This window comes from Arachis stenosperma, chromosome 4 (genome assembly GCF_014773155.1).
Source record: "Arachis stenosperma cultivar V10309 chromosome 4, arast.V10309.gnm1.PFL2, whole genome shotgun sequence".
Taxonomy (NCBI): domain Eukaryota; kingdom Viridiplantae; phylum Streptophyta; class Magnoliopsida; order Fabales; family Fabaceae; genus Arachis; species Arachis stenosperma.
In genome coordinates, this window is record NC_080380.1 from 108,890,545 (window position 1) to 108,916,326 (window position 25,782).

The following is a 25,782-nucleotide window of genomic DNA, read 5'->3' on the forward strand; positions in this document are numbered from 1 at the left end:
GAATGGAGGGGTATATATAGGGAGGGGGGAAGGGGTAGGTTCGGCCATTTAGGGTGGGTTTGGGTGGGAAAGATTTTTGAATTTTGAAGGTAAGTGGGGTTTATGGGGAAGAGTGGATGGATGTGAGTGGTGAAGGGGGTAATTGGTGAAGGGTTTTTGGGAAAGTGTGTTATAGGATTAATTAGGAGGTAAGGTGGGAATATGTTAGGTGGGGATCCTGTGGGGTCCACAGATCCTGAGATGATTCTGTGGGGTCCACAGATCCTGAGGTGTCAAGGATTTACATCCCTGCACCAATTAAGCATGTAAAATGCCTTAGCATACCATTCTGGTGTTTAAACGCCAAAGTGATGCACGTTTTGGGCGTTCAACGCCCATGTGCAGTATGTTTCTGGCGTTGTACGCCAGTTCCATGCTTGTTACTGGCGTTCAGTGCCAGCTTTCCTCAGGGCATATTCCTGGCGTCCAAATGCCAGGATGTTGCTTGTTTCTGGCGTTCAGCGCCAGATCCATGCTCTGTTCTGGCATTGAACGCCAGCCAGATGCACCTTACTGGCGTTTAAACGCCAGTAAGTCCTTCCTCCAAGGTGTGATTTTTCTTCTGCTATTTTTTTTATTCTGTTTTTAATTTTAATATTTTTTTCGTGACTCTTCATGATCATGAACCTACTAAAACACAAAATAACAATAAAATAAAAATAAAAATAAAATTAGATAAATAAAAATTGGATTACCTCCCAATAAGCGCTTCTTTAATGTCAATAGCTTGACAGTGAGCTCTCATGGAGCTTCACATATGTTCAGAGTATTGTTAGGACCTCCCAACACCAAACTTAGAGTTTGAATGTGGGGGTTCAACACCAAACTTAGAGTTTGGTTGTGGCCTCCCAACACCAAACTTAGAGTTTGACTGTGGGGGCTCTGTTTGACTCTGCATTGAGAGAAGCTCTGCATGCTTACTCTCCCTTGTTACAGAAGGATAGCCCTGTGCCTTAAACACAAGGTAGTCCCCATTCAATTGAAGGACTAATTCTCCTCTGTTAACATCTATCACATCTTCTGCTGTGGCTAGGAAGGGTCTTCCAAGGATGATGCATTCATCTTCTTCCTTCCTAGTGTCTAAGATTATGAAATCAGCAGGGATGTAAAGGCCTTCAACCTTTACTAACACATCCTCTACTAATCCATAAGCTTGTCTTACTGACTTGTCTGCCAATTGCAATGAGAATAAGGCAGGCTGTATGATGAGCGGATAATTTAAACGCTTTTTGGCATTGTTTTTAGTATGTTTTTAGTATGTTTTAGTTAGTTTTTATTTTATTTTTATTAGTTTTTATTTAAAATTCACTTTTCTAGACTTTACTATGAGTTTGTGTATTTTTCTGTGATTTCAGGTATTTTCTGGCTGAAATTGAGGGACCTGAGCAAAAATCTGATTCAGAGGCTGAAAAGGACTGCAGATGCTGTTGGATTCTGACCTCCCTGCACTCGACGTGGATTTTCTGGAGCTGCAGAAGCCCAATTAGTGTGCTCTCAATTGAGTTGGAAAGTAGACATCCTGGGCTTTCCAGCAATGTATAATAGTTCATACTTTGCCCGAGATTTGATGGCCCAAACCGGCGTTCCAAATCACCTCAAGACTGCCCGGCGTTAAACGCCAGAACTGGCACAAGAATGGGAGTTAAACGCCCAAACTGGCACAAAAGCTGGCGTTTAACTCCAAGAAAAGTCTCTACATATGAAAGCTTCAATGCTCAGCCCAAGCACACACCAAGTGGGCCTGGAAGTGGATTTTTATGTCATTTACACATCTTTGTAAACCCTAAGCTACTAGTTCTCTACAAATAGGACCTTTTGCTATTGTATTAGACATCTTTTGATCATGTTTTTATGATTGAACCCTCTTAGGGAGGCTGGCCATTCGGCCATGCCTAGACCTTGTTCTTATGTATTTTCAACGGTGGAGTTTCTACACACCATAGATTAAGGTGTGGAGCTCTGCTGTACCTCGAGTATCAATGCAATTACTATTGTTCTACTATTCAATTCAGCTTATTCTTGTTCTAAGATATCACTTGTTCCTCAACTTGATGAATGTGATGATCCGTGACACTCATCATCATTCTCACCTATGAACGTGTGCCTGACAACCACCTCTGTTCTACCTTAGATTGAGTGGATATCTCTTGGATCCCTTAATCGAAATCTTCGTGGTATAAGCAAGAATTGATGGCGGCATTCAAGAGAATCCGAAAGGTCTAAACCTTGTCTGTGGTATTCTGAGTAGGATTCAATGATTGAATGACTGTGACGAGCTTCAAACTCGCGATTGTGGGGCGTTAGTGACAGACGCAAAAGAATTACTGGATTCTATTCCGACATGATCGAGAACCGATAGATGAATAGCCATGCTGTGACAGAGCGCGTTGAACATTTTCACTGAGAGGACAGGATTGTAGCCATTGACAACGGTGATGCCCAACCTACAGCTTGCCATGGAAAGGAGTAAGAAGGATTGGATGAAGACAGTAGGAAAGTAGAGAGACGGAAGGGACAAAGCATCTCCATACGCTTATCTGAAATTCTCACCAATGAATTACATAAGTATCTCTATCTTTATTTTATGTTTTATTCATCTTTTAATTATTAATCCTCCATAACCATTTGAATCCGCCTGACTGAGATTTACAAGATGACCATAGCTTGCTTCATACCAACAATCTCCGTGGGATCGACCCTTACTCGCGTAAGGTTTATTACTTGGACGACCCAGTGCATTTGCTGGTTAGTTGTGCGAAGTTGTGATAAAGAGTTGAGATTGCAATTGAGTGTACCATGTTGATGGCGCCATTGATGATCACAAATTCGTGCACCAAGTTTTTGGCGCCGTTGCCGGGGATTGTTTGAGTTTGGACAACTGACGATTCATCTTGTTGCTTAGATTAGGTATTTTTCTTCAGAATTTTTAAGAATCAATTCTAGAGTTTCAAGGTGATATACTTATCATCACCAAAGCTGATTGATTCTCATCAATTTAGCTCTTGAATGCAATGTCCTGCTGAAGCTTGGCTAGCCATGTCTAATCTTTTTAGACTACAGTTTTAGACTAACATTGCATGATTCCTGGAATTCTTATTAAAAGTTTTGATCCTCTTTATTTTCTTTTTCCACATAATTTTCGAAAAATCCAAAAAAATTTCAAAATCATAAAAACCAAAAATATTTCTTGTTTGAGTCTAGTGTCTCATTTTAAGTTTGGTGTCGATTGCATGTTTCTATTCTTCTTGCATTTTTCGAATTCAATCATGTGTCTTCATTGATCTTCAAGTTGTTCTTGATGATTTCCTTACTCTGATCTTTAAATTCTCTTGTCTTGAGTGTTTTCTTGTTTCTCATATGCATTCTCAATTTGTTAGTGTCAATAGTATACAAACTTCTAAGTTTGCTGTCTTGCATACATTGTTTATTTGATCTTAGTTGCATTTTGATTATTCCTCATTATTAAAAATTCAAAAAAAAATTTTTATTTGTGTCTTTTCAAGTCAATAATATAGAGAATTGAAGATTCAGAACATTCAACAGAGAAATTACACAGAAAAAGCTGGGCGTTCAAAATGCCCAGTGAAGAAGGAAAACTGGCATTTAAACGCCAGCCAGGATACCTAGCTGGGCATTTAACGCCCAAAAGGGTAGCATTTTGGGCGTTAAACGCCAGAATGGATACCATTCTGGGCGTTTAACGCCAGGATGGCACAAGAGGGAAGATTTTGTTTTTAATGCAAATTTTTTTCAAGTTTCCATAATTTTTCAAAATAAAATCTTTTTCAAATCATATCTTTCAATCATATGTTTTCAAAATCAATTTCTTTCCATTTTCAAAAATACTTGCTAACAATTAATGATTTGATTCAAACATTTCAAGTATGTTGCCTTTTCTGTTGAGAAAGGTTTAGTGTCTGAATCATATCTTTTAAATTTCTTGTTAGCCAAGTCATTGATTTTCAAAATCAAATCTTTTTAAATTGTTTTTCAAATCATATCTTCTAAATCATATCTTTTTAAAACTATATCTTTTCAATCATATCTTTTTATCACATTTTTTTCAAAATTAATTTTTCAATCATATCTTTTTTATTTCTAATTTCAAAATCTTTTTCAAAAATCACTTTAATTCTTTCCCAATCTTATTTTTCGAAATCATTTACCATTTCTTAAAATTTTTTTTAATTAATTCACTTTAATTTTTGAAAATTTCTTCCCCTCTTCTCACATCCTTCTATTTATGGACTAACACTCCTCCTCAATGCACAATTTGAACTCTATCTTTCTTGATAAGTTCGAATTCTTCTAGGCAGAGATTACCTCAAAAGAGACAGGATCCTGGGAAGTTCTCAATACCTTGTACCATAGGCACCATGACCTTTGAGAAGGCTCTGTGTGACCTAGGGTCAAGTATAAACCTCATGCCTCTCTCTGTAATGGAGAAGCTAGGAATCTTTGAGGTACAAGCTACAAGAATCTCACTAGATGGCAGACAACTCAAGAAAACAAGCTTATGGACTTGTAGAGGATGTTCTGGTAAAGGTTGAAGACCATTACATCCCTGCTGATTTCATAGTCCTAGAGACTGGAAAGTGCATGGATGAATCTATCATCCTTGGCAGACCCTTCCTAGACACAGCAAAGGCTGTGATTGATGTTGACAGAGGATAATTGATCATTCAAGTGAATGAAGAATCCTTTGTGTTTAAAGCTCAAGGATATCCCTCTGTAACCATGGAGAGAAAGCATGAAGAGCTTCTCTCAAAACAGAGTCAAACAGAGCCCGCACAGTCAAACTCTAAGTTTGGTGTTGGGAGGCCACAACCAAATTCTAAGTTTGGTGTAGAACCCCCATATTCAAACTCTAAGTTTGGTGTTGGAAGGTTTCAACATGGCTCTGAGTATCTGTGAAGCTCCATGAGAGCCCACTGTCAAGCTACTGACATTAAAGAAGCGCTTGTTGGGAGGCAACCCAATGTTATATTTATCTATTTTCCATTGTTATTTTATGTTTTCTACAGGTTAATGATCATGGGAAATCACAAAATCAATTGAAAAAGGAAAAACAGCATGAAAAATAGAAAGAAAAATAGCACACCCTGGAGGAAAATTTGCTGGCGTTTAAACGCCAGTGAAGATAGCAAAATGGGCGTTTAACGCCCAGTCTGGCACCATTTTGGGCGTTTAACGCCAGAAAGGGGCACTAGACTGGCGTTTAACGCCAGGAATATTGGGCAAGAAGCTGGCGTTAAACACCAAAAATGGGCACCAGCCCGACGTTTAACGCCAGGATTGGCAGCAGGAGCATTTTTGCTCGCCACTTGGTGCAGGGATGAATTATCCTTGACACCTCAGGATCTGTGGATCCCGCAGGATCCCCACCTACCTCACCATTCAAATTCAAACCACTTTCCCTCCCAAACCCACCCATATTGGCCGAACCCTACCCCTCTCTCCACCCCTATATAAACCCATCTTCACCCCCTCATTTTCACACAACCTAAACACTACTTCTCCCCCTTGGCCGAAAAACAAAGCTACCTCCATCTCCTCTATTTCTTCTTCTTCTACCCCCTTCTTTCTTCTTTTGCTCGAGGACGAGCAAACCTTCTAAGTTTGGTGTGGTAAAAGCATTGCTTTTTGTTTTTCCATAACCATTTATGGCATCTAAGGCCGGAGAAACCTCTAGAAAGAGGAAAGGGAAGGCAAAAGCTTCCACCTCCGAGTCATGGGAGATGGAGAGATTCATCTCAAGGGTGCATCAAGACTACTTCCATGAAGTTGTGGCCATGAAGAAGGTGATCCCCGAGGTCCCTTTCAAACTCAAAAAGAGTGAATATCCAGAGATCCGACATGAGATCCGAAGAAGAGCTTGGGAAGTTCTTACCAACCCCATTCAACAAGTCGGAATCTTAATGGTTCAAGAGTTCTATGCCAATGCATGGATCACCAAGAACCATGATCAAAGTGTGAACCCGGACCCAAAGAATTGGCTTACAATGGTTCGGGTGAAATGCTTAGATTTTAGTCCGAAAAATGTATGGTTGGCATTCAACTTGCCTATGATGCAAGGAGATGAACACCCTTACACTAGAAGGGTCAACTTTGATCAAAGGTTGGACCAAGTCCTCATAGACATTTGTGAAGAGGGCGCTCAATGGAAAAGAGATTCAAGAGGGAAGCCGGTTCAACTGAGAAGGCATGACCTCAAGCCCGTGGCTAGGGGATGGTTGGAGTTTATCCAACGCTCAATCATTCCCACTAGCAACCGGTCCGAAGTTACTATATACCGGGCTATCATGATTCATAGCATCATGATTGGAGAGGAAGTAGAAGTTCATGAGGTTATATCCTAAGAACTTTATAAGGTGGCGGACAAGTCCTCTACCTTGGCAAGGTTAGCCTTCCCTCATCTCATTTGTCACCTCTGTAATTCAGTTGGAATTAACATAGAGGGAGACATCCTCATTGATGAGGACAAGCCCATCACTAAAAAAAGGATGGAGCAAACAAGAGACCCCACTCATCATGAAATCCCTGAGATGCCTCAAGGGATGCACTTTCCTCCACAAAACTATTGGGAGCAAATCAACACTTCCCTAGGAGAATTGAGTTCCAACATGGGACAACTAAGGGTGGAGCACCAAGAACATTCCATCCTCCTCCATGAAATTAGAGAAGATCAAAGAATCATGAGAGAGGAGCAACAAAGGCAAGGAAGAGACATTGAGGAGCTCAAGCACTCCATAAGATCTTCAAGAGGAAGAACAAGCCGCCATCACTAAGGTGGACCCGTTCTTTAATCTCCTTGTTCTTTATTTTTCTGTCTTTTCGAATTTTTATGCTTATGTTTATCTATGTTTGTGTCTTATGATCATTAGTGTCTTAGTGTCTATGCCTTAAAGTTATGAATGTCCTATGAATCCATCACCTTTCTTAAATGAAAAATGTTCTTAATTGAAAAAGAGAAGAATTGCATGAATTTCAAATTTTATAACAGATTAATTATTTTGATGTGGTGGCAATACTTTGACTTCTGAATGTATGCTTGAACAGTGCATATGTCTTTTGAATTTGTTGTTCATGAATGTTGGCTCTTGAAAGAATGATGAAAAAGGAGACATGTTACTGAGGATCTGAAAAGTCATAAAAATGATTCTTGAAGCAAGAAAAAGCAGTGAATTCAAAAAAAAAAGTATATGCAAAAAAAAAGAGAGAGAGAAAGCAAGCAGAAAAAGCCAATAGCCCTTTAAACCAAAAGGCAAGGGTAAAAATAAAGTTGTGATCCAAGGCAAAAAGAGTGTGCTTAAGAACCCTGGACACCTCTAATTGGGGACTCTAGCAAAGCTGAGTCACAATCTGAAAAGGTTCACCCAGTTATGTGTCTGTGGCATGTATGTATCCGGTGGTAATACTGGAAGATAGAGTGCTTTGGGCCACGACCAAGACTCATAAAGTAGCTGTGTTCAAGAATCATTATACTTAACTAGGAGAATCAATAACACTATCTGGATTCTGAATTCCTATAGAAGCCAATCGTTCTAAATTTCAAAGGATAAAGTGAGATGCCAAAACTGTTCAGAGGCAAAAAGCTAAAAGCCCCGCTCATCTAATTAATACTGATCTTCATAGATGTTTTTGGAATTCATTGCATATTCTCTTCTTTTTATCTTATTTGATTTTCAGTTGCTTGGGGACAAGCAACAATTTAAGTTTGGTGTTGTGATGAGCGGATAATTTATACACTTTTTGGCATTGTTTTTAGTATGTTTTTAGTATGTTTTAGTTAGTTTTTATTTTATTTTTATTAGTTTTTATTTAAAATTCACATTTCTGGACTTTACTATGATTTTGTGTGTTTTTCTGTGATTTCAGGTATTTTTTGGCTGAAATTGAGGGACCTGAGCAAAAATCTGATTCAGAGGCTGAAAAGGAATGCAGATGCTGTTGGATTCTGACCTCCCTGCACTCGAAGTGGATTTTCTGGAGTTACAGAAGCCCAATTGGCGCGCTCTTAACTGCGTTCGAAAGTAGACAACTTGGGCTTTCCAGCAATGTATAATAGTTCATACTTTTCTCGAGATTCGTTGGCCCAAACCGGTGTTCCAAATCAGCTAAAGACTGCCCAGCGTTAAACGCCAGAACTGGCACAAGAATGGGAGTTAAACGCCCAAACTGGCACAAAAGCTGGCGTTTAACTCCAAGAAAAGTCTCTACACATGAAAGCTTTAATGCTCAGCCCAAGCACACACCAAGTGGGCCCGGAAGTGGATTTTTATGTCATTTACTCATCTTTGTAAACCCTAAGCTACTAGTTCTCTACAAATAGGACCTTTTGCTATTGTATTAGACATCTTTTGATCATGTTTTTATGATTGAACCCTCTTTAGGAGGCTGGCCATTCGGCCATGCCTAGACCTTGTTCTTATGTATTTTCAACGGTGGAGTTTCTACACACCATAGATTAAGGTGTGGAGCTCTGCTGTACCTCAAGTATCAATGCAATTACTATTGTTCTTCTATTCAATTCAGCTTATTCTTGTTCTAAGATATCACTTGTTCCTCAACTTGATGAATGTGATGATCCGTGACACTCATCATCATTCTCACCTATGAACGTGTGCCTGACAACCACCTCTGTTCTACCTTAGATTGAGTGGATATCTCTTGGATCCCTTAATCGGAATCTTCGTGGTATAAGCTAGAATTGATGGCGGCATTCAAGAGAATCCGGAAGGTCTAAACCTTGTCTGTGGTATTTTGATTAGGATTCAATGATTGAATGACTGTGACGAGCTTCAAACTCGCGATTGTGGGTGTTAGTGACAGACGCAAAAGAATCACTGGATTCTATTCCGACATGATCGAGAACCGACAGATGAATAGCCATGCTGTGACAGAGCGCGTTGAACATTTTCACTGAGAGGACGAGATTGTAGCCATTGACAACGGTGATGCCCAACCTACAGCTTGTCATGGAAAGGAGTAAGAAGGATTGGATGAAGACAGTAGGAAAGCAGAGTGGCGGAAGGGGCAAAGCATCTCCATACGCTTATCTGAAATTCTCACCAATGAATTACATAAGTATCTCTATTTTTATTTTATGTTTTATTCATCTTTTAATTATTAATCCTCTATAACCATTTGAATCCGCCTGACTGAGATTTACAAGATGACCATAGCTTGCTTCATACCAACAATTTCCGTGGGATCGACCCTTACTCGCGTAAGGTTTATTACTTGGACGACCCAGTGCACTTGCTGGTTAGTTGTGCGAAGTTGTGATAAAGAGTTGAGATTGCAATTGAGCGTACCATGTTGATGGCGCCATTGATGATTACAAATTCGTGCACCACTGTACCTCAATGATCCCCAGCTTCTCCATTACAGAGAGTGGCATAAAATTTATCCCTGACCCCAGATCACACTGAGCCTTGTTAAAGGTCATGGTGCCTATGATACAGCGTATTAAGAATTTACCAGGATCTTGTCTCTTTTGAGGTAAAGTTTTCTGAACCCATGTATCTAGTTCACTAATGAGCAAGGGACGTTCACCTTCCCAAGTCTTATTACCAAACAACTTGGCATTCAGCTTCATGATAGGTCCTAGATATTGAGCAACTTGCTCTCCAGTTATATCTTCATACTCTTCTGAGGAAGAATAGTCTTCAGAGCTCATGAATGGCAGAAGGAGATTTAGTGGAATCTCTATGGTCTCTATATGAGCCTCAGATTTCTTTAGGTCCTTAATAGGGAATTCCTTCTTGTTTGAGAGACGTCCCAGGAGGTCTTCCTCACTAGGATTTTTGTACTTCTCCTCCCTTGTGCATTCGGCCATATTGATTACATCAATGGCCTTGCACTCTCCCTTTGGATTCTCTTCTGTATTGCTTGGGAGGATACTGGGAGGAATTTCAATGATTTTCTTACTTAGCTGGCCCACTTGTGCCTCCAAATTTCTAATGGAGGATCTTGTTTCACTCATGAAATTTAAAGTGGCCTTAGACAGATCAGAGACTATGTTTGATAAGTTAGAGGGGCTCTGTTCAGAATTCTCTGTCTGTTGCTGAGAAGATGATGGAAAAGGCTTGTTATTGCTTAGCCTGTTTCTTCCACTATTATTAAAGCCTTGTTGAGGCTTTTGTTGATCCTTCCATGAGAAATTTGGATGATTTCTCCATGATGAATTATAGGTGTTTCCATAAGGTTCACCCATGTAATTAACCTCTGCCATTACAGGGTTCTCAGGATCATAAGCTTCTTCAGAAGCTGCCTCTTTAGTACTGTTGGATGCATTTTGCCATCCATTCAGACTTTGAGAGATCATGTTGACTTGCTGAGTCAACACTTTGTTCTGAGCCAATATGGCATTCAGAGCATCAATTTCAAGAACTCCCTTCCTCTGAGGCGTCCCATTATTCACGGAATTCCTCTCAGAAGTGTACATAAATTGGTTATTTGCAACCACGTCAATAAGTTCTTGAGCTTCTGCAGGCGTTTTCTTTAAGTGAATGGATCCACCTGCAGAATGGTCCAATGACATTTTGGAAAACTCAGATAGACTATAATAGAATATATCTAATATGGTCCATTCTGAAAACATGTCAGAAGGACACTTTTTGGTCATCTGCTTGTATCTTTCCCAAGCTTCATAGAGGGATTCACCATCCTTTTGCTTGAAGGTCTGAACATCCACTCTAATCTTGCTCAGCTTTTGAGGAGGAAAAAATTTATCCAAGAAGGCCGTGACCAGCTTATCCCAGGAGTCCAGGCTATCTTTAGGTTGTGAATCCAACCATGTTCTAGCTCTGTCTCTTACAGCAAAAGGGAAAAGCATGAGCCTGTAGACTTTAGGATCTACTCCATTTGTCTTAACAGTCTCACAAATCTGCAAGAACTCAGTTAAAAACTGATAAGGATCTTCAGATGGAAGTCCATGAAACTTGCAGTTCTGTTGCATTAAAGCAACTAATTGAGGTTTCAGCTCAAAATTGTTTGCTCCAATGGCAGGAATGGAGATGCTTCTTCCATCAAACTTGGACGTTGGTTTAGTGAAATCACCAAGCATCCTCCTTGCATTATTGTTGTTGGGTTCGGCTGCCATCTCCTTCTCTTGTTCAAAAATTTCAGAAAGGTTGCCCCTGGATTGTTGTAATTTAGCTTCTCTTAGTTTCCTTTTCAGAGTCCTTTCAGGTTCTGGATCAGCTTCAACAAAGATGCCTTTTTTCTTATTCCTGCTCATATGAAAGAGAAGAGAAAAAGAAAAGGAAGAGGAATCCTCTATATCTGGACAAAGAGGATCCTTATTATTAGTAGAAGAAGAAAGGAATAAAAGTGGAGAATCCAATCAGAAGGGTGATGATAGAGGCAGTGATTGGAGATGAAGAGAGGTGAAGAGAAGTGTTAGTAAATAAATAAATAAATAGAAGAAAGGAAGAGAGATAGAGAATTTCGAAAATAATTTTGAAAAAGTAGTTAGTGATTTTCGAAAATTAAAGAGGGAAAAGTAGTTAGGTGTTTTTGAAAAAGATAAGAAACAAACAAAAAGTCAAATAGTTAGTTGAAAAAGATATTAAAATTGAATTTGAAAAGATAAGAAGATAAGAAGTTAGATAAGATATTTTGAAATCAAATTTTTTAAAAAGATAAAATTTTGAATAAGATATGATAAAAAGATAAGATAAGAAGATATGATAGAAAGATATGGTTGAAAAAGATTTTAAATTTTAAAATTAAAATTAATTACTTAACTAACAAGAAACTACAAGATAAGATTCTAGAAATTAAAGATTGGACCTTTCTTAACAAGATAGTAACAAACTTCAAATTTTTGAATCAATCATATTAATTGTTAGCATAATTTTTGAAAATAAAGATAAAACTAAGAAAAAGATTTTTGAAAAATATTTTAAAGGATTTTCAAAAATTAATAAGAAAAATGAAAAGGATTTAATTTTTTTGAAAAAGTTTTAAAAAGATAAGATTTTTAAAATTGAAAATTTGACTTGACTTGTAAGAAACAACTAATTTTTAAAATTTTTGACTAAGTCAACTCAAATTTTCGAAAATTATGAGAAATTTAAGGAAAAGATATTTTTCTATTTTTTGAATTTTTAATGATGAGAGAGAAAAACACAAAAATGACCCAAAACATGAAAATTTTGGATCAAAACACAAGATGCATGTAAGAACACTATGAATGTCAAGATGAACACCAAGAACACTTTGAAGATCATGATGAACATCAAGAACATAATTTTGAAAAATTTTTGATGCAAAGAAAACATGCAAGACACCAAACTTAGAAATCTTTAATGCATGGACTCTAACAAACGAAAAATGCATATGAAAAACAACAAAAGATACAAAACAAGAAAACATCAAAATCAAACAAGAAGACTTACCAAGAACAACTTGAAGATAATGAAGAACACTATGAATGCATGACGTTTCGAAAAATGCAAGAAAGAATTTTTAAAGCATGCAATTGACACCAAACTTATAAATTGACTCAAGACTCAAACAAGAAACACAAAATATTTTTGGTTTTTATGATTTTATGATTTTTTTGTATTTTTATTATTTTTTTCGAAAATATTCTTTTGGAAAAACGAAAAATAAAGAAAAATTTTTTGAAAACTTTTTTTGAAAAGAAAATAAAAAATAAAAAGAAAATTACCTAATCTGAGCAACAAGATGAACTGTCAGTTGTCCATACTCGAACAATCCCCGGCAACGGTGCCAAAAACTTGGTGGACGAAATTGTGATCTTCAATAATGGCTCTTTGGTTTGTGCATCAATTAACTCAGCAATTTCTTTCCACAACTTCGCTCAACTAACCAGCAAGTGTACTGGGTCGTGCAAGTAATAAACCTTACGTGAGTAAGGGTCGATCCCACAGAGATTGTTGGTATGAAGCAAGCTATGGTCATCTTGTAAATCTCAGTCAGGTGGATTCAAATGTGATTGGATTAGATAATTAAAAGATAAATAAAATAGGATAGAAATACTTATGTAAATTAATGGTGGGAATTTCAGATAGGCGTATGGAGATGTTGTGCCCCTCCTGAATCTCTGCTTTCGTCCAATCCTTCTTACTCCTTTCCATGGTAAGCTGTATGTAGGGCATCACCGTTGTCAATGGCTATATCCCATCCTCTCAGTGAAAAAGGTCCAAATGCTCTGTCACAGCACGGCTAATCATCTGTCGGTTCTCAATCAGGTTGGAATAGAATCCCGTGATTCTTTTGCGTCTGTCACTAACGCCCAGCCTTCAGGAGTTTGAAGCTCGTCACAGTCATTCAATCCCGGAATCCTACTCGAAATACCACAGACAAGGTTAGACTTTCCGGATTTCCATGAATGCCGCCATCAATTCTAGCTTATACCACGAAGATTCTGATTAAGGAATCCAAGAGATATGCGCCCGGTCTAAGGTAGAACGGAAGTGGTTGTCAATCACGTGCGTTCATAGGTGAGAATGATGATGAGTGTCACGGATAATCATATTCATCAAGTTGAAGTGCAACGAATATCTTAGAACAGGAATAAATCGAATTGGATAGAAAATAATAGTAATTGCATTAAAACTTGAGGTACAGCAGAGCTCCACACCCTTAATCTATGGTGTGTAGAAACTCCACCGTTGAAAATACATAAGTGAAAGATGTTTAGGCATGGCCGAATGGCCAGCCCCCATGTGGTCACTAGACCGAATGATCAAAGGACTCCTAAAACAATAATAAAAAGTTCTATTCATACTAGACTAGCTACTAGGGTTTACAGAAGTAAGTAATTGATGCATAAATCCACTTCTGGGGCCCACTTGGTGTATGTTTGGGCTAAGCTTGATCTATCCACGAGCTGAGGCTTCTCTTGGAGTTGAACGCCAAGTTGTAACATGTTTTGGGCGTTCAACTCTGGTTCGTGACGTGTTTTTGGCGTTTGACTCCAGAATACAGCATGGAACTAGCGTTGAGCGCCAATTTACGTCATCTAGTCACGAATAAAGTATGGATTATTATATATTGTGGGAAAGCTCTGGATGTCTACTTTCCAACGCCGTTGAGAGCGCGCCATTTGGAGTTCTGTAGCTCCAGAAAATTCATTTCAAGTGCAGGGAGGTCAGATTCCAACAGCATCAGCAGTCCTTTGTCAGCCTCCTATCAGAGTTTTGCTCAGGTCCCTCAATTTCAGCCAGAAAATACCTAAAATCACAGAAAAACACACAAACTCATAGTAAAGTCCAGAAATGTGAATTTAGCATAAAAACAAATGAAAACATCCCTAAAAGTAACTAGATTATATTAAAAAACTACCTAAAAATAATGCCAAAAAGTGTATAAATTATCCGCTCATCACCCGTCGAGTTCGGAAAGCCTGTAGTAGCCCTTTCCCAATACTTCTATGACTTGAAAGGGTCCTTTCCAGTCTGCTGCCAGTTTTTCTTCTCCAGGTCGAGTTGTTCCTATGTCGTTTCGGATTAGGATGAGGTTGTTTTTAGCAAAGGCCCGCTGTATTACTTTTCAATTGTATCTGGAGGTCATTCGTCGTTTCAACGCCTCTTCCCTTATCCGAGCTCTTTCTCGGATTTCCAGAAGTAAGTCGAGCTCTTCCCTTTGAAGTTGGGAATTGGCTTTTTCATTAAAATGGATTACTCTGGGTGATCCTTCTTCGACCTCCACTGGGATCATTGCCTCCATTCCGTAAGCTAATCAGAAAGGTGACTCCTTTGTCGTGGAATGTGGAGTTGTTCGATATGCCCATAGGACTTGCGGAAGCTCCTCAGCCCAGGCTCCCTTTGCATCCTGTAATCTCCGTTTTAACCCTGCTAATATAAGTTTGTTTGCAGCTTCAGCTTGCCCATTGGCTTGGGTGTGCTCAACAGAGGTGAATTGTTGTTTTATATTCAAGTCGGCCGCTAGTTTTCTGAAGCCTGCATCTGTGAACTGGGTACCATTGTCTGTAGTGATAAAGTATGGAACTCCGAACCTTGTGATGATGTTTCTATATAGAAATTTCTGACTTTTTTGAGCTGTGGCGTTGGCTAGGGATTCTGCCTCGATCCATTTTGTGAAGTAGTATATTCCTACTATGAGAAATTTGACTTGTCCCGATCCTTGAGGGAAAGGTCCGAGGAGATCGAGTCCCTATTTTGCGAATGGCCAAGGTGAGGTTATGCTGATAAGTTCCTCTGGCAGGGCGGTGTGAAAGTTGGCATGTTTCTGGCATGGTGAACATGTTCTTACAAATTCTGTGGCTTCTTTTTGTAGAGTTGTCCAATAAAATCCTGCCCGAAGTACTTTTTTTGCGAGTGCCTGCGCTCCTAGGTGATTGCCACAAATGCCACTGTGTACTTCTTCTAGGACATCTTTTGTGTTGGAAGTCGGCACGCATTTTAGCAATGGTATTGAAATTCCTCTTTTGTATAGAGTATTACTTATGATGGTATAGTATTGTGCTTCTCGTTTTAACCTCTTTGCCTCTTTCTCATCTGTAGGGAGGGCTTCTGTTCTGAGGTAATTAATTATGGGAGTCATCCATCCCTGATCGCGACCTTTTCTTTTTCTGTAGCTAGGACTTTTTCTTTTTCTGAGATTGATGGATTTTGTAGAATTTCTTGGATAAGGCTTCTATTGTTGCCTCCTGGTTTGGTGCTGGCTAGTTTTGAGAGTGCATTGGCCTGGGCATTCTGTTCTCGGGGTATGTGACGAATCTTATACTCTCCGAGTTATTCAAGTTGTTCCCTGGTTTTGTCTAAGTATTTTTTTATAGCGGGATCTTTGGCTTGGTAGCTTCCTGTTATTTGTGACGTAACTACCTGTGAGTCACTGAAGATGATAAGTTTTTGAGCTCTAACCTCCCTAGCCAGCTTCAAACCAACTAGTAGTGCTTCATATTCCGCTTGATTGTTTGAGGTAGGGAACCCGAATTTGAGGGAGAGTTCGATTTGGGTTCCCTGGTCACTTTCAATTATTATGCCCGCGCCACTTCCCGTTTTGTTTGAGGAACCATCCACATATAAATTCCATTCTTTGGGGATTTCTAGTGTGTCTGTGAATTCCACAATGAAGTCGGCCAGATATTGAGATTTGATGGCCGTCTGAGCTTCATATTGAAGGTCGAATTCGGACAACTCGACTGCCCATTGCAAGATTCTGCCTGCCAAGTCTATTTTCTGTAGGATTCTTTTTTGGGCTGGTTGGTCCGAACTTTAATGGTGTGAGACTGGAAGTATGGGCGAAGTCGTCGTGATGTTAGTATGAGAGCATAAGCAAACTTTTCTATTTTCTGGTAGTTCAGCTCGGATCCTTGCAATGCTTTGCTGATAAAGTATATGGGTTGTTGTCCACTATTGTCTTCTCGAACTAGTGCTGAGGCTATTGTCCGATTTCCCACTGCGAGGTACAATATGAGTGGTTCTCCTTCCTGTGGCCGACTTAGTATAGGTGGTCGTCCCAGGAATCTTTTGAAGTCTTGGAAGGCTTGCTCGCATTCTGCTGTCCATTCAAACTCCTTTCCTTTCCTTAGAGTGGCATAGAAAGGGAGAGATCTTATTGTTGATCCGGCCAGGAATCTCGACAAGGCTGCCAACCTCCCGTTGAGTTATTGTACCTCTTTGACACAAGTCGGGCTTTTCATGTCGAGTATGGCCCTGTATTTGTATGGGTTTGCCTCGATTCCTCTCTGTGTGATCATAAAACCCAAGAATTTACCAGCTTCTATTGCGAAGGTGCATTTTGCGGGATTGAGTCGCATGCCGTGTCGTCTTATGGTGTTGAATACTTGTGTCAGATTGGATAATAACATCTCTTCAGTTTGCGTCTTTACTAGCATGTCGTCTACGTAGACCTCCATAACCTTTCCGATGTGATCCGAAAAAACCTTGTTCATTAATTTTTGGTAAGTGGCTCCCGCATTTTTAAGACCGAAAGGCATAACAATGTAGCAGTAATTTGCCTCTGGGGTTAAGAATGAGGTTTTTTTCTTGGTCGGGTGGGTACATTGGGATTTGGTTATATCCAGAGTATGCATCTATGAAGGAGATGTATTTATAACTGGAGGAGGCATCTACCAGAGCGTCGATGTTCGGGAGCGGGTAAGGATCTTTTGGGCATGCTTTGTTGAAATCGGTATAGTCGGTGCACATTCTCCACTTCCCGTTTGACTTTTTTACCAATACGACATTAGCAAGCCATAGTGGGTATTTGACATCTCTTATGAAACCTGCCTCCAGTAGAGCTTGTACCTGTTCTTCCATAGCTTGAGAGCGTTCTGGTCCTAGCTTTCTACGCCTTTGTTGTACCGGCCGAGATCCCGGGTAGACTGCTAGCTTGTGGCACATTAACGTGGGATCTATGCCTGGCATGTCTGCGGCCTTCCATGCAAAGAGGTTGGCGTTGTCACGTAGAAACTATATGAGTGATTCTTTGATGTCTCCTTTTAGGAGTGTGCCGATATTGGTTGTTTGGTCCAAGGTATCCCCGATCTGGATTTTCTCTACTTCTCCTTCAGGTTGTGGGCGAAGCTCTTCACGCCTCTGAACTCCACTGAGCTCAATTGTGTGAAATTCTTCTCCTTTTCCTTTGAGGTTTAGACTTTCGTTGTAACAGCGGCGCGCCATCCTCTGATTTGCTTTTATCGTAGCTATTCCTCCTGCAGTTGGGAACTTCATGCATAGATGCGGAGTTTAGACTATTGTGCCAAGCTGATTTAACATTGTCTGACCTATTATGGCGTTGTAGGCTGAACTTTTGTCGACTACGATGTAATCTATTTTGAGTGTTCTTGACTGACTTTCTTTTCCGAAAGTCGTGTGGAGTGAGATGTATCCCATCGGTTGAACTGGGGTATCGCCTAACCCGAACAGGCTGTCTGGATACGCTTTGAGTTCTTTTTCTTCTAGGCCGAGTTTATCGAAAGCTGTTTTGAATAATATATCGGCAGAACTCCCCTGATCTATCAGTGTACGGTGAAGATCTACGTTTGCTAGTATAATGGTGATGACCATGGGATCGTCATGCCCTGATGCGACGCTAGATGCGTCTTCCTTTGTAAAGGTGATTCCCAGGATGTCGGGTGCTTCCTCCTTTCCTGCCACGTGATATACGTCTTTGAGATGTCTTTTGCGAGATGATTTAGAGATTCCTCCTCTGCCAAATCTGCCGTGTATCATGTGGACATGTCTTTCTGGCGTTCGAGATGATCGCGCAGTTGGTCTGACATCTTCTGCTCTTCTTCTTTTTCTTTGTTCATCATCATGGGTGGCCAGATATCGATCTAGCTTTCCTTCTCGTTCGAGCTTTTCTATGACATTTTTTAAATCGAAACACTCATTGGTGGAGTGCCCACGGATCCGATAGTATTCACAATATTCAGCCCGGTTTTCTCCTCCTTTTTTGCCTTTGAGTGGCTGAGCTAGTGGTATTTTTTCATGTTGCAAATCTCTCTGTATATGTCCACAAGAGACACCCGTAGAGGGGTGTAATTGTGATATTTTTTAATTTTCTCTCCATGTCGGTCTTCCTTTTTTCTGGAATCTTTTATCCTTATCCCGTGGGGTGAATCCGGCCTTCGAGGTCTCTCCTAGTCGGGAGTTTTCCTCCATGTTGGTGTACTTTTCCGCTCATTCCTGCACCTCGTTCAGAGATGTGGGGTACTTTTTTGATATAGATTGACTAAATGGCCCTTCTGGTAAGCCATTAATGAGGCCCATAATAGCGGCTTCTGTTGGCAGGTTCTGTATATCCATGCATGTCCTGTTGAATCTTTCCATGTAATTACGCAGGGTTTCCCGTTCTCCTTGCCTGATTCCTAGTAAGCTCGGAGCATGTTTAGCTTTGTCCTTTTGGATGGAGAATCTGGCCAGGAATTTCTTAGCCATGTCGTTGAAACTTGAGATGGACCTAGGAGGGAGCTTGTCGAACCATCTAATTACTATTTTTGTTAAAGTAGTTGGAAAGGCTTTGCAACAAACTGCATCTGAGGCATCGGTGAGATACATTCTGCTTCTGAAGTTGTTGAGATGATGGCCGGGATCTGTAATGCCGTTGTATAAGGTCATGTCTGGGAGTTTAAAATCCTTTGGGATTTTCGTCTTCATGATCTCCTTGGTGGATGGGTCTTGCTCCTTGCGGTTGTTATCTTCAGGAGTGGATCGGCTGGCTTTCGTCTTAACATCGGCTTCAAGTTTTAGGAGTTTGTTCTCTAATTTCCGGTGTCGCCTTATTTCTCTTTGTAGGTCCTTCTCGGCCTCTCGTTGGCGTAGGGCTTCTTCCTCAAGTTGTTTTAACCGGTCTTGAAATGCATCCATGGCTCCCTCGTTTAGGGAGTTCTTCTTGTTGTTGATTTGGGAAGTATCTTTTGGGGTGGTGCCCGTATTTTTATGCGGCATTCTTTTCTCTAGATCTGAGGTGTGGTCGTTGTCATGGTCGTCTGTCATGGTGATGGGATGACTTCCAGGTTCCCCGGCAACGACGCCAATGTTCCGAGGGTTACCTAAAACTGTAGGTCGATCTCAGATGAGATCTTCTGTGCTGGTCAGAACGGTTGTATCCGATTTGTTGGACTTGATGGTGGTGCTGATTCCTTCGTCTCCGGTGGGTAGGAGGTACCTGCAAGGGACTCTGATGTTTAAGTTAGCAAGGGTATTAAGCAGGTATTGAGTAGAATCAGAGTATGAGTTATACCTGGGTGCTCCAGTGTATTTATAATGGTGTAGAAAGACCTTCCTTAGATAAGATAAGTTAGTTATCTTATCTTATCTTTATCTTTGAGCGAGGTCATCTTATCTTTAAGGGAACCGCCTTTATCTCTATAGGCTTGGGCTACCCTTGGATTCGGGTCGTATTCCTCTGTTTGGGCCCTTTATTGGGCTTTCCTGGTAGTTTTGGCCGAGCTCTCTGCAAAGAGGTCGGATTGTCCTGACCCGAAGAGGTCGGTCGCTTTGTCGGTAGAACATCCCGGATCGGACAGCTCGACCCAGTGTATGAACAATAGCGTAACACGACAAATGAAAATGAAGAACTTTTCATCATGCTGTGCAAGCACAACATTCGCTAAAGATGGCTATGGCCTCGCCATTCTCTTCATTGCAACATGCAATTTCTGTTGCCAGAGAGATATGGTTTCACAAAATGAATGTGTGGTGTTGGTTGGAGGCTATTTCAGGACGCTCTTGTTTCAATGAATACTTGGAAATGGCTAACAAATCTATCATGCAGGTTTGTTCATCAAGTATACCCTATTAAACTTGTCTTAAACTATATTTGATCAATACATATGTTAAGTTGAAATATGATAACAAATTCGCTGCGTTAATATTTTCAATGTCAACATTCATATTTGTAGGAACTTTATAAATGGGGATCAATGTATGAGAAGAAAATTGGATATGTTTTTGTGACATGTGCATCTGGAAAAAGCTCTGAAGACATACTTGCTGAATTGAAGGTAAAAAAAATATATTATATACAAAGTTCTTAATAAAGACACAATGTTGACCGAAAAAGATAATGAACTATCAATTTTATTATATAGATGTGCTTTAGAAACAAGCATGCAGTTGAGTTGGATATTGCATCACAGGAAGAAATGAAATTTATAGAATTGCAAATTACAGAGCTTCTTTCCAAAAAAATCTACCCAAACTGTCAACGACGGAGATGGTAATTGTTGTTTATTGTTGTTTAGTTTTGAACCCTGTGTTAGAAAATTACACGTACCTTTTTTTCCTAAAGTACTATCTAATGAATTGGAAGTTGTTGGCATCTTCTGATTATACTAAGATTTTTGTATGCAGATTCATATTTTCAGTTCTAGCTGAATTTTCAGGTGAAATAGTTAACGACACTCTAGATGGGGGCAGAGATTGATTCAACAGACAATTTAGACGACATCTCCTCTGCTGGCATTGACATGTCCATGCAGTTTGACCTGAATAAAGTATCGAAAGAAGACAATATAACTTTAGATGACCAACAGGTAGAAGATGACGTACATATTGCAAAATAGCGCTTCAATCTGAACAAAAAATTATGGTTTGGAGATGACTTATCAGATCCTATGTCACGTGAAGCCAGTAGATTCCTGATAGAATATTTCTGGCCAGGTCAATATGATATTGACGAGGAAAATTGACCTTTTATTTAAACAAATTACATTATGTCCCTTAATTTAATGGTTTGGATTGCAGTTTTACCTATTTTACTACTTTAACAATTAATTGATTTATGATTAGTAAGGTATAAGTTTGGAGAAGCCTATTATAAACATATGCTCAATTGAAATTAGTATTAATTTATAAATATTTTACGTATTTCTTTTAGATTTATGCTTGAATACAAACATAGAAGTTTATACTAGATGAGAAAATCTCATTTTCAAAATTGTTCACCTAATTAAATATATTCTTAAATTAATTTTTTTTAACGTAAAACAAGTGATACGGTTTAGGTAACAATAACTCAAACGTATTTGTCAAAATAAACTTATTAGAATATATCAAAAATTAAAATATAGGCAAACTCAATTTACTTACTAATGGAAAACTCTAATTTTATGAAAGACAACATTTTTCTATTACAATGGTGAAGAAACTAGTGAAAAATTAAGTAGTTTATACTCTGTTAGTCTTTAAAAAGATATAATGTTCGAATATCGAAGTTAACGGAAATGGTAAAGATGGCAACGGTTGGATCGAAACTGCCGCTAAAAAGTAAACGTTGAATTAGCTTTCCTTCCACCAATTATGTTTATATAGCGGCGGTTAATCTATAACCGCCGCTAAAAGGCAAACGCATATCAACGCCCAGCATAGCCGCCGCTTCAACCACCGCTAGTTTCAGTTTTGTAGCAGTTTTATACAACCGCCGCAATACCGCCGCCGCCATCTACCACCGCCATCTGCCGCGTTTGTTGTAGTGTTAAATGTTTATTTACTTTCATCAACATTAAACATAAAAAAATTTTTAATTGACTTTATGTTTTAAACTAAAAACTAATTAAAAATATTCTATTACTTTATAATAGAATATAACAAACAATGTTATTCTTTTTTCTATTCATGTTATTCACGAGAAAAAATAACAACTTATAAATTTGTAATTGTCATTCTAATTACATATTTTATAACACAAAACAAATTAAATTACATAATTTAGTGTTTAAGATTTAATTACTTTAACTTTTTAGTGAATAAGTTACCCAGAGGCAGTAGCGATGCAAAAAACTAATCTGGCATGGTAGTGGCAAGATGTACGGTACATTGATAGCGATAGTGACCAACTTGGAGGGCTGCATTTAGGGATTTAGTTTAAAAAATATAAATGTATAATAGATTATAATACGGATTTATTACCTGATTCGTCGATGCTTCTGATAGTATTCAGTATTTTTTATGTAGTGCAAAAGAATCGAAGCAAACTCCTTTGGCTACTTGTTTTATTTTGAGTAGTGATACATAGAATATAATTAGTTTAATAATTCATGCTATACATATACTGTAATACTATTTTTTAATTTACATTGGTATATATTTCAAAATAATAATAACTATATTTTTTTTAATAAATATAAACATTATATTATTTTTCATTATACGCAAAAACAAAAGTTATCCCACAAATATGCAACATGTTGTTGGAATAAATTATTTTATTGATCTAGATCATCCATATTGAATCACCAAAAATATATCATAATGCGGAAGCGTACCTTTACTCACAGAAATAAGAAATTGATGGAAGGATTGTCTTAGTCTTGTGGTTCTTTCAATCTTTCTCAACCAAAGCCTTCTGTATCCCTAATAGGGCTAAATTATTACTCTTTTGATGGAAAAAGAGCGATAAAGGCGGCTTTGGTATCTTGAAAACCGAAACCCTGAAGGCACTATTTATATTTGAGCATGGCACGCATTAAACCCTAAAGCCCAAATAAAAAATAGTATTTAAAGTCCAAAAGATAATATATTTAAAATCCAAAAGATAATTATCTAAAGTCTAAAAGATAATATTTGGTCTTATTCTCATTTAATTCCAAATCAAAAATAATTATGACTTATTCAATTTAGCATTTATAATAATAAATGAGATTACCATTATATAAGTCATTTAATTTGAAATAGCATAATTTGTAATTATAACTAAAATATGTATTGTCCACAAACAAATTAGAAAATTAAATAATTTCCTAACAATCTTCCACTTGAGCTATACATATATTCTTTCTTGACATAATCACATCTTATAAACTTTATGCGTACATCTGAATATTATTTTCTTTATTACTTTAACAATTTGGTCCATCTCATACATTAGATATAGAATTACAACAACTTTTATCACATTAATGTTATGACTAAACCATGATGATCACCATACTAATGTATTTAATGACATAGATCAAATTTAGATGAGTAATATGGAAATTACATGCCAAGTGATCTCATGCATGTCTATTTCCAACTAGTCTAATTTTAAAACTTTATTGAGATCAAACATAAAATAAATATTGTAAAATGAACATTTCACATAACATGAAATAAATCATCAACTTAATTCTGTAGAAAAATAATTTAATATCTATCATAGGACATATAGCATAAATTAAACTCCCACTAAACTAAGGCATCACAAATATTGATACTCATCCGAGCAGTGTGCTCATGAAAGATTTTAGGGATCAATCCCCAATCCCTTGGTAATGGGTCTGTTAACATATACTCTGTTCCTATATGTCCCATAAAAATATGTTTTTCTTGAAGTTTCTCATTGACAATAAGAATTTTATGTCCATATACTTCGATTTTATCAATCTTTTATTGTTGTTGGAGTATAGTACTGCTGACTTATTGTCACAAAAAATCTTTAATGACCTTTCAATGTCATCTACTATACGAAGCTCAGTGACAAAGGTTGGCAACCATATGGCATGAAATCGGAATCAAAGTACCCAATGATCTCCAAATTTTCTGATCTCCTATAAGTAAGCATGTAATCCTTTGTTCTCTTTAGATAACGCATTACACGTTTAACAATTATCCAATGATCTATGCTAGGATTGCTCAAGTATCTACCCAACACTCCCATTATGAATGATATATCGGGACATGTCTAGACTTGAGCATACAATAAGCTCCCCAGTGTTGATGATAAGGTTTATTATGAATTGTTGTCCTCTCATGATTATTTTGGGGCATTGCTTAAGATTGAACTTGTCTCCTTTAGCTACGAGTGTGTTCATTGATCTACAACTTTTCATGCTATATCTAGTTAAAAAATTTGTTGATATAGTTCTTTTGTGATAATCCAAGAATACATTGAGAGCGATCTTTAAGTAACTCGATTCCTAATACAAAAGAGGCATCACCAAGATTTTTCATTTTGAATTTGTTCGATAGAAATTTCTTAGTTTCATGCAATAAGCCTATATCATTACTGACAAGTAGAATGTCATCAACACATAAGACCAAAAATATGTATTTACTCCCACTGAACTTGCGGTATACACATTTATCTATAATATTTATCTCAAAATCATATGCGGTAATGACTTGATTAGACTCATGATACCATTGACAGGAAGCTTGTTTGAGACCATTGACAAACCCCGATTTGAGGGTTTGTCTTGTATTGAATTTAGAGTATTTTGATAACCTTTTGTCACACTTAGCCTAGGAATTAGCATGATTTTGTGTCTCGCCCGTATTTGTGCTTAAGTGTAAAAACATGCTTTTTAAGCCTTATTTTGATGAATTCTATTTCCTCTTTTGATTCCATAAGATGCCTTGATGTGTTTGTTAGTAATCTCAGGATGAAATAGGCTAAGCATGGATCAGAAGAAGCAGGGAAGGAAGCATGCAAGTGGAGAGAAGCACAAAAAGTCAAAGAAGCAAAGTCAGCCATGCACGCGCACGCGCACAAGGCGCTCGCGCGCACATTGCGAAATTGGCCAGGGACGCGCACGCGTACCGTGCGCGGACGCGTCGATGATCGCACATGACTTCATTAAGGCAACACGTGCCTGGCGATTTTAGAAGGTTTTCAGCAACCAACTTTGGCGCCAAAATGCATAAAAGAGCCAAGGATTGAAGGGGATTAAGACACATTCACATCCATAGACTAATTCTAGATCATGAGATAGATAGTTTTAGTTAGAGTTAGTTTCTAGAGAGAGAAGCTCTCACTTCTCTCTAGAATTAGGATTAGGATTAGGTTTAGTTCTTAGATTGAGATTTGGATTCATCTTCTTCTATTTCTATCTTCTCAATTCCTTATTGTTACATTCATTCTTCTTCCACTCTTTTATTGCAATTTCCTTTATGTTGTTTTTGTATTTTGTTATAGATCTAGCATTGTTTCTTTTACTCTCTTTCAATTCAATAAAAGTAATTCATAATAAATGTGTTTCTTTTGATTGTTGTTGTTAATTCCTTTCAATAATTGTTGTTAGATTTCATTCTTGTTGTTGATTTACTATGTTTTCCTTTTATGCCTTCCAAGTATTTGATAAAATGCTTGGTTGGATTTTAGTGTAGATTTTGTTCCTCTTGGCCTAGGTAGAGTGATTAGTGACTCTTGAGTTATCTAACTCCTTTGTTGATTGATAATTAGAAGTTGCTAATTGATTTGAATGCCTCTAAAGCTAGTCATTCCTTTAGGAGTTGATTAGGACTTGAGGAATCAAATTGATTCATCCACTTGACTTCCCTCCATGGTTAGAGGCTAACTAAGTGGTAGCAA

General features: G+C 38.3%; 1 protein-coding gene and 1 non-coding gene across 2 annotated transcripts; both read left to right on the plus strand.

The window, feature by feature from the left end:
- The first annotated feature begins 10,640 nt into the window (after window positions 1–10,640).
- Window positions 10,641–10,747, plus strand: LOC130977769 (small nucleolar RNA R71). Its single transcript, XR_009085446.1, has one exon. It is a non-coding gene; the product is annotated as a small nucleolar RNA R71 (small nucleolar RNA).
- Window positions 10,748–20,106: 9,359 nt separating this feature from the next.
- On the plus strand, window positions 20,107–21,055 carry LOC130975295 (uric acid degradation bifunctional protein TTL-like). Its single transcript, XM_057900110.1, has 3 exons — window positions 20,107–20,265; window positions 20,393–20,494; window positions 20,900–21,055. Exons 1-3 carry the CDS (start codon window positions 20,107–20,109, stop codon window positions 21,053–21,055), a joined length of 417 nt encoding a protein of 138 aa, XP_057756093.1.
- The last annotated feature ends 4,727 nt before the right edge of the window (window positions 21,056–25,782 follow it).

What these genes read in the sequence shown, in the direction of transcription:
- LOC130975295 (XM_057900110.1), top strand. Translation starts at nt 20,107, where the DNA reads ATGGCTATGGCCTCGCCATTCTCTTCATTGCAACATGCAATTTCTGTT. An exon ending in CTAACAAATCTATCATGCAG is followed by an intron (nt 20,266 to 20,392) that starts GTTTGTTCATCA and finishes TCATATTTGTAG; the next exon opens with GAACTTTATAAATGGGGATC. An exon ending in ACATACTTGCTGAATTGAAG is followed by an intron (nt 20,495 to 20,899) that starts GTAAAAAAAATA and finishes ACGACACTCTAG; the next exon opens with ATGGGGGCAGAGATTGATTC.